General features: G+C 55.7%; 2 protein-coding genes across 2 annotated transcripts; one reads left to right on the top strand and one right to left on the bottom strand.

Moving 5' to 3' along the window:
- Positions 1–2,866: 2,866 nt before the first annotated feature.
- G647_10417 (uncharacterized protein) lies at positions 2,867–3,400 on the bottom strand (the record flags this gene model as incomplete). Its single annotated transcript, XM_008726408.1, has 1 exon — positions 2,867–3,400. One exon carries the CDS (start codon positions 3,398–3,400, stop codon positions 2,867–2,869), a length of 534 nt encoding a protein of 177 aa, XP_008724630.1.
- A 3,177-nt stretch (positions 3,401–6,577) lies between these two features.
- Positions 6,578–9,001, top strand: G647_10418 (uncharacterized protein; the record flags this gene model as incomplete). The annotated part of the gene is made up of 8 exons (XM_008726409.1): positions 6,578–6,628; positions 6,689–6,787; positions 6,851–7,063; positions 7,120–7,472; positions 7,555–7,644; positions 7,704–8,323; positions 8,378–8,511; positions 8,570–9,001. The coding sequence occupies 8 exons, from the start codon at positions 6,578–6,580 to the stop codon at positions 8,999–9,001; spliced, it is 1,992 nt and encodes a 663-aa protein (XP_008724631.1).
- Positions 9,002–9,482: the final 481 nt, after the last annotated feature.

The following is a 9,482-nucleotide window of genomic DNA, read 5'->3' on the forward strand; positions in this document are numbered from 1 at the left end:
AATTTGTCGGACGAGGTCGGGCCTACGCGGTAGGAATGGCCTCGCCCAGTCTCCAGGCTCTCGAGCCGCTCCGATCTCTTCCCAGACACAGTCGACATCGTCGAACGTGGAATCTCAAGAAGCGGTCAAGTCAATTGAAGAGCTCTGTCTAACGTGTGGCAGGGAACAGGAAGTCAAAATCCAGAGAAGCAAAGGGACGACGTGGATAAAGCGAAGTATGGCGGAGCAAAGGGAACAGCCCAGACCTTTGTGAGGATAGGCAAAGTCAGTGGGAAGAAAGGCGGCATGACACGCTACCTGGGCTGTCTTAAATATAAAGAGCGACAAAGCAGAAGCCTCTCGCCTCGTACAGCTTCACGCCAAGGAGGCTGCGGGCGAAAGAATGCGAAGGAGACATGCCTAACGAACTACCGGGCCACGGCAGCGGACGGCGCACCCGAACGCAAGTGACGAAGGTTCCAAAGCCCCGAGCCTTATTTACGATCAGTGGCGACGGGTAGGCAGCGCAGTGGCTATAGAGGCATCCTATAGTCGAGCGCATTCAAAACATATAATGGCCCACGACGGGAGTGTACATCGAGCAGCATTTAAGGAGTCGTTCGACTCGACAGCGCCGACACTATAAGCTCAGCAAGTCGATGTCTCTATAGGAAACACCTGTGTCCGTGGGAGATAGCTGTATCCGGCGCGTATTGAGTCTTATGTGATCCTACAGCAGCTGCCATTCCGGCGAGATCTCACCTCACGACCATATTGAGAGCCGAAGGGTTCCTCCCCCTGTTAGTCACGACAACCTGCCAGTGAGCTGGAGTTCTCGCTGACGAGGAGACCCTCGAGGCTGCTTGTGGCATCGCCTTCCACGCCAATCTATAGTAGTGTTGACGTCTCGGGACAGACAGCTGGTATCTATCTTGTGCTTCGGTTCGGCAAGAGCAGTAGGCGTGATTATCACTATTCTGAACGTGCGGCCGATCTCGAAGTCGTCGTTCCGTTGTGTTTCGTCGTTGACGCGCACTTGTATTACAATAGGAAGAGGTCCTGGACGAGGCTCGAAGGTACCTCGGCCTCGAAAGCAATGTAATGTATCTTTACTAGTTGCAAAATAATGGCACTACTCTACCCCTTAAGCTATCTAGACATGTATATAAGAATGGACCGAGAGTAATACGCCTATCTCAGCTATCCTTAGGGCGCTCACTCTCCTTGTTCGCTAGCCGTCCATTACCGCCGACGTGGTCATCGTCGTCGAGTTAGACTCGACCGAACACGACAGTGCAACCCTCTACTTATCGCGCTTCGTTGTTGCGGGCGGTGCGTCGAGCATACCTCGATCGTCTGTCTGCTTTAAGGCAAGGCTCCCGCGTTAAGTTAAGGGTAGTGTGGTTCCAGCAGTCGAAGAAGTTCACTTGCGGCGTGTCTCCACGCGTGCCATCACGCTACCACTAAGATCTATAGCAGCTACAAGCAGCGCCATCGAGCTCAAAAATCCAGCTTCTAAGGTCTCCCATCAACTACGGCGCCCCACCAACACGGAAACTAATAAAAAGCGACGTAGGTGCGGCCGGCAAGCAATCTTCTAGCAAGCATTTATTTTAGCTCAATCATCGAGACTCGCCTAGAGGGACCTGGCCACGAGTAAGGGCTCGCGTCTATAGTGGCAAGGCAGTAGATAGTGTAGAGAACTTTTCCCCGACGGTCTCTTTGGGCTGGTGTATATACCTGACCTAGCTAGAGTACAATATAGTCCTGTCACTGCTGTAGTAATCCTCTTGCTCCTGAACTCTTACTCTTTTTCGGACGCCATTACCCGTGGCTGTAAGCTCTAGGCTCTAGACGCTGTACATATAAAGGCTATATACGCGGCTCCGTAGGATACAAGATGTGGTACTGGCCGACCATCCTATACGGATTCTCTCATTCATATACCTCACCTTGAGGTGGATCCCGCGGATCGTGAATTACTCTCTTGGACCGCCTAGCATCCTATAGCGTTGTCGTCACCGACAATGAGTCTCTAACATCAAGGGCAACACCTGAGACGATATAGTGGACGGCAACAAAAGCAACAGTGGACAAAAGCAACGGTAGATAAAAGCAACGGTAGACAAAAGCAACGGTGGACAAAAGCAACGGTGGACGACGATGGTCCCAAGCTGACCAAGAAACGCACGAGATTTACCGACGAGGACGAGGACGAGTTGACACGGTAAGTTACAAATGCAACCCGAGAGGGCGTATATATCACAGCGATGAAGATCGTGGTAAGCTGCCACCGACATTAGATACAGATGATCTTCTCTAACCTAAGTGCAGAACACTAGGCCTTCTCATCTACCTCGCACACCGCATGAAGTTCTTGACCGGGCTGTGGCGAGTCCCCTATTAAGACTGTCGTAAGCCTCATACACCGTTAGACGTGGCTGCCCCGTGATGCTGTGTTAAGTCATTCATTCTCAAGGTGTGCACTCGACTGGGAATACCGGTAATTCCGACAGGATAGCATGCCGCGCTCGAACCAGTGGAACATTCGAAGACGTCCACTTCCTTAACCCGTGGTGTCTCGAACTGACAAAGGGTTAGGGACAAGATGATTATAGTTAGAAGAGGCCCATCTCGTCGATTCACATTTAGTTCCGGTGGTTAGGCTCTCGGCCGTGGGAGGCTAGGGTGCCGTGATTAATTCGCAGATATCGCTCATAGTACAGTAGCTACGGCCGTTATAACAGTACACGCCTTCAACGATCGCAAACCTCACCATACTATAGCACGCACGGCCGCTATACTTATACAAGGTGGCAATCGTCGTCAACCCGTAAAGTAGCTACCTTATCAACGGAGACCGGTCCCAGACACCATTTAGTCTTAGTTAAGTCCCCAGCCCAATAGAACCCAAGGCAGCATCCCAATCCTCGGCCAACAGTGTCCCCCGATTCACCACCGCCAGGTACCCGAGCCTGAGTTCTGCGTACACGAAATCGAACGGATTCTCCCTCGCAATGTCTCGGAGGCGGCTCTCGGACATGATGGTACCTCGAGGGTGCTCAACGCGTTCTGGGCCATGATCGGACAGCCACTGGTGATAGGAGGGGACACGGCGCACGGTGGATCCTGTGTCGTCACCGTGAAATCGTCCAAGGTAGTCGTGGTAGGCAGACGAGCCCCTGATAAAGGCGTCGAGGCGCACCGTCGATGTAGCGTAACCCCAGCTGAGGATGGTGTACAGATAGGCGCAGAGCCCGACGAAGTGGCTGCGTGAGAGGTCGAAGCTTGGGAGCGCGCAGAACTCCTTATAGACCGCGTCTGTCACCGGTGGAGGCGCATTTACCGCGGTCCGGCGTGGCCGCTTCGCCTTGGGTGGAACGGTGTCGAGAATGTTTGCGCGACGCTTGTGAGAGTGCATAACGGCGGTGAACCGCTGTTTAAACAACGGCCAGGTCGGTGGTCGAAAAGTCGGTAAGTCGGTCAGTCGTCGTTAGATGGGTCAACGAGTACCGTATAGTTATGTGTAGCAAGCAGTGCCTCTTGGGGAGTTGCCTTTGTTTTTAAAGGGATCGAGGCAGTTGGGCACGATCGAGATTATATATAGTGGAAGACTCTTTTGTCGCGGAGGTATCCCATTTCACACCACACGCGGTATCTTATTTACACTATACGCGGTATCTCATTCACACCATGCGCGATATCTCATTCACACCATGCGCGATATCTCATTCACACTATGTGCGGTATCTCATTTCACACAATGCGCGGGTGGATCCGTCTCGGCCACCACTGTCGTGGCGCCGTCCTTGTTCGGTCCAGCGTGAGACAGAGTTCACCCATCAAACAAGATACCAGCGAACCTAGCGAAGAAAGCAAAGACAATGCCCCTCATCGGTCGATCAGAAACCGCGCATCGGCGCAGTGTGACCCAGTTCGAGACGTCCTCCTGCCGTTGCACTGCCTAATCTAGGGCCATCGTGAGCTAGTCGATCACCCACACCGGGCGGGTGGCAGCGAGGCTCGTCACCGACGAGAGCTTGGGACGAGAGGAAATGGTGCCTGCGCTTCTGCGGCAAAGGCGTCAGTCTGCATCCTATGGGAGCGAGCCTGGACGGGGCATGGTGAATATCATCCCGCCTCCGCCGTCTCTCCACCGTAGCTATCGCCGCATCCTCCTCGTCAGCGTGCCTACCGATCGCCGGCGGCCCAGATCCCCAATCGAGCGTAGCCCTGGTCGCGGTGTTAGTCACAGTAACATGCCCCGACGGAGGGAGATTGCCGCTTCACGGCGCGTTTGCAACGCAGATCTTAGGCAGTTGCAGAGGCCACGATTCCGAGGCAGGTGAACTTGTGTGGCCCTAGCGCAGAAATGGCGATAGCCCAGTCTCTCTTCGTCGTAGGTGCGTCCGTCACAACATCCGTGGCCGCCACCGTACACCAGCCTTCGCTGCCACACAGCGCGCAGACGTCGATCGCGGAGAGGAGCCCCAGGATGAGAGTTGCCAGGTGAAGGGTGGGCACGACGACGAGCCACACGGCACGTCTCACCTGGGCCGGCTGAAACGCGTTTCGGGAGCTGGCCTGCCAGGCGGCGAAGAAAGGGAAGAGGGCGATGGCGCCGATGACGGCGGTCCACCAGGGACTGGCCACGAGTCTGTTCCAGACGTTCTCACATATCCTGAGGGAGAGGCGGACCGCGAACTCGACCGCGTATCCACCGAGGGCGTCCATTTGCGCAGGCGACGAGGGAAGCAGCCACCTAGGCGAGCGCAAGAGTACTCCACTTGGAGGTCGTGCGCGTTCGGTGATCCTCTTTGGATTGATTGCTTGATTGAGTGGTGTAGCGGCACCTGTGGTTGTAGGAATCTATGGGATGGGCAGGTTACCCGAGGCCCGTAATAATAGGCACTCTCGGTACAACAGAGCGAAAGCAAATAATGACTTATAGAAGTTACTACTATTGAACTGGGTGAGGCTTCATTGCCAACAGGACGCCTCTCTATAGCCACAGGCACCGCCTCTCTCATATCAGCCACCCTACATCTCGAAGGAACGGTGCTATGTCTGTAGTTGAGGATTGTGTATTGTCTGTCGTGCCTGACTTCTCGAAAGCAAAAGACAAAACCAGAAGGAAAGGAGTGTAGCCTTACACTACTTCCACCACTTAGAACGCTAGATTACTTCCCTATATTGTACAGGGAAATGGCAGCTTTACTAAACTATAACCTTATCCGTCCCACTACACTAAATAATACTTTTATTTCATGTGTGACCGGCTTTAAACTAGTGTAATGGGGTTAAGAGGGGTCATGGTTTTGGCAAGGCTGCCACTTCTCTGGATAGTGTCCAGGACAGTAACCGAGCGTTCTGATTGACTGGTACTTTAATGTAAGGCTGCGCTTCTTTTCCTTTTGTCCTTGTTTTACTTTGGGGATAGTTTATATAGGGGGATATATAGGCAGTTAATACACTCTACTCAATTACAAGGCATCGTGTTACTCCTTTCAGATGTAGAGTGGTTGTGTGTGAGAGGCCCCGCCTGTGTCAGGGATAGGGTTCGCCAGCAGTTAATACTAAGTACATTGCCTATCTATAGGCGCTATGCGACTCGATTCGAAAGCTAAGGAGAGTCGAAGAGGAGACGCATGCGGCCGGCGCGCTATATATAGGTGACCCCTGAGGTCTTAGCGTGCCCCTGTTCATAACATTAGTGTACTTACGGAAGTCTAAGTATTACCTACAAACTTTAGATTTACCACAAACCTCTTAGTTAACTCCTTCCTTCTCTAAGGTAATCCCACGGTCGTGTTTAGCTGACTTGTATCCTGAAATGCATCACGGAGTGCTCGATACTCGGTCCATGAAACCTATCGGCACCAACGGCTGATGGAAATCATTTAGCAGTCGACGTCTGCATTCGATGTCCCCTAACCATAGTTTATCACGGCGCTGATGCTGTTCGTGGCTAGATACACCCCTCCTCGTCGGCCAGCATGTCTCTCAGTACCACGCTGTGTTGGTCCAGGGCGATGAGGATTTACATACCACGTGCCGCAAAGCGATACGTCGGCTCTAGCCCGTCAAAATCACCCCGTTACGCACTAAAGAGTCGACGGTGCTAGGTTTAAAACGCCGACGACCACCACAGTTCACGTGGCGCCGGCACGGTCTCAGCGCAGGTACAGACGATCTTTCTCAAAGACAATGTGGTTCCAGCGCGAACCCGGCGCCGGTTTCACCGAGACGAGACACGAGGCTCGTCCACTCCTGGGACGCCCTCACCTCGTCATGCTTTGTGTCGACCCGTCAGACATTGATGCGCCCTTGTGGCGTGTTCCACGCCGCCACCATACCAACTCGCCCGACGTGTCACCTTTAGTCTCGTCGCATCTCGCAGGGGAGCACCTTCAAGGTTGGCACGCTGGCCTTAGAACTCGAACTGTTAGTCACTTTATACGTCAAGTCTCAGGGCAGCGAGATAGACCCGTCACTCTAGACGCGTTGTGTCGAAGTGAATGACATCCTGCTGGCGCCCTCATAAGCAACACGCTTCGCCCCCTAACCTTAGTCTACCATCTACTCCGTACGTCTAAACATGGGCAAACCATTCTCCAGCCACCAGTCGACACCCGATCCCGAAGGCTGCGTGCCATCCGCGGCCTTGCTCCTCTCCCGTATACAGCGCTCACAGGACCCCCTCATATAGGCGCAGATCGACGTTATCGCGAGACACCTAGACACCCAGGACGCGGAGACCGTCCTCTGCAAGGGCACGCGGGACGAGTACGTCTCCGCCGAGCTCGGCGTCGGTGAGGAACGCGGCATGCCACTTCCACCTGGCGTGGGTGAGCACGCGGCACTCGAATAGTTCGACCCGAAGCTTCAAGAACAGGCCTTTCGCTTTGTTAAGTCGGACCACCGGATCGAACAAAGTCTGCGTCGCACCCACGCCTGGATCCGCATCGCCGGCGTGGGGCTTTCCTTCTTTCCCCATCAGCTCTACGGCGCCTTCTGGCTCCTCGTCTACGAACGAGGACCGCGGCGAGGGGCGATGCTGGCCGACAGCATGGGACTCGGTAAGGTGAGAAACCCGTGAACCTCGCGGAGTGGATCTTGGGACTGACGCCGCAGCGACAGACCACCACGGCGTACCTGTACATCCTCCTCAACCATCTCCTAGCCGACAATCTGAACCACATCCGTCGACATCCCCTGATGCACTGCCAGCCCTCCACCGTCGACCGTCCGCAAGCACACGACGCGCGCTGCCCCATTTCACACTTCTTCGGCATCGAGTGCGCCTGCCAGGAGTCGTCGGTGGCCTTCCAGCTCGGCCTGACGGCACGGAATGGCGCGTCGCTGATATTCGTCCCCGCGGGACTCGTCGGGCTCTGGGAGTCGGAATTTGGCAAGCTGGGTCTGGCGCGACACCTGGGCCTCCGCCTCTACATCCAGCACCGCAACTTCACGTCTCGGAGAATCCCCCACTCGTAGGTCCACCTCTTGCACGCCCCCGGGGCCGCGGACGAGGATGTCTCCGCCAACGCCTTCATCGTCCTCACCAGTGTCGAGTCCTACCACGAGTGGGTGCGTCAGTACTGCGGCCACGGCCGACGAGGGCGTGGTCGCGGGGAGTCTGGCGCCACAGGACACCGCGGTGTCGTGAGGTGGGCGCGGGTCCTGCGTGACGAGGCCCACCTAACCCCCAACCTCGACACCAGGCTCTACCGGATCCTCGAGGCCCTCGTGCACGACGTCAAGGAACCGCCCAACTTCGTGGCGTTGACGGGGACGCCCATGCTCAGGAACGGCGTGAGAGACATGGTGGCGTTGGTCCACGTCATTAACCAGGTCTCCCCCGCGCTCAGAGGCCACCCCGACTTCACGGACTTTTCGCAGCTCTCCCAGTTACAACGGATCGCAGACGACTTCCTCCACAGCCAGACAGGCCCGCGTGGCGGTTCAGACCTCGTCGTGGCCACGGTCCACCGCCTCCTCGGGGCGTACTGCATCCGCCGCCACGCACAGTCGTTCCAGAACGGTAAGACGCTCGCGCACATTCCTCCGCTCGTCTGCTACGAGGTCTCCTGCCCCCTCCCTGCGGGCGACGGCGCGCAGTATGTTCGTGACGCGGAGTCCATGCTGAAGAAGAGGTTGTCGAAGACGCTCCGGTCGCAACTCGACCGTTGGCAGACCGAAGGGGGGTCCACGGCCGACTTTCGAGTCGACCTGGGTCTGTTGCTGGAGAACGTGCGTATAGCGCGGCTCCTAGCGTCCTTCCCCGCCTTAGCCCGGTACGGGCCTCGATGTAATCTGACCTGGAACGGGATTAAAAGCAACGGTTAGCACCTGAGGTGTTAGTCGAGCCCGTTTTATCGTGCTCTCCCGGGCTTAGAAGCCAGCAGCGGTAAGTTACAGGCGCTGCGACGGTTCATCGACCTGTGGAGGCCGACTCGGAGCTACGACGGTCTGGCTGAGGGCCTCGTCGTCATTAGCGAGTTCACGATGGTGTGTCACGTCGTCGACTGCGTAGGTGCCCGCCCCGCGTGTCGTGGTGAGGTTTTCATTTCGCTGACTGCCGGTGTAGTTTCTGACGGCGATGGGCGTGCCGTGCGTCTGGCTGCACGTCGACACCGGCAAGCAGCGACAGGAGCTGGTCGACGCCTTCCAGTCGCCCCTAGCCCATCCCCACGTTCCACCATTCCGCGTCATCATCGGCACGTCCCAGATCATCGGGCAGGGCCTCACCCTCACGCGATCTCACCGCACTATCCTGATGGAGCCCAGCCGTCACGCCGCCGTGGAGGCACAGAACGCGGACCGGACCCATCGACTGGGGAGCCAGACCGACAAGTGTCGCTTCTACCGCTTCGTCAACCCCGCTTCGGGCATCGAACGGTTTCTCGTGGAGTCGCAGGAGAGGCAACGGGACCTACATCACGGCATCGAATGGCTGGCGGCGGTATCGCGTCTTCCCTCAGACGGAGGTAACGAGGAACTCGAGCTGAAAGACGGATGACATGCAGCGTAAGCAGGCCGTCGCCGCTGATGCCACTGCTCGAGAGGGGAACGCGGATCGGGTATGGACGGGAAGGTGGCAGTGGTTAGTGCGCAGCTCACTAGCGAGGACGGTGGTCAGTTCACAGGTTACTCCTCTAAACGCGTCGTCCGCAATGTACTCGGTCTTTCCATGAAGTCGTCAACCGAAACTTGGCGTCAACCTAATGCAAAGGATGGGCGGCACTGCTTTCTGCTTGCGGGGAGTTAGCGACCTCTTTAAGTAATGCTCTTAGTGATTCAGAGCATCCTAGGTATGTAGTTGCATTGGCTTTGTAGAGCGGCGGGGCACCACCTAGCGTGTGTACAGGCAGATGCGAACAAGTAGAACGCCAATAAATGGAATGCCAATAAATGGAATGCTAATAAGTGAAATACTAATAAGTAAAATACTAATAAGTAGAATACTATTCAGTAAAAAGGTTATAATGTAATGGGGCTAA

This window comes from Cladophialophora carrionii (genome assembly GCF_000365165.1).
Source record: "Cladophialophora carrionii CBS 160.54 unplaced genomic scaffold supercont1.16, whole genome shotgun sequence".
In the NCBI taxonomy this organism is placed as follows: Eukaryota; Fungi; Ascomycota; class Eurotiomycetes; order Chaetothyriales; family Herpotrichiellaceae; genus Cladophialophora; species Cladophialophora carrionii.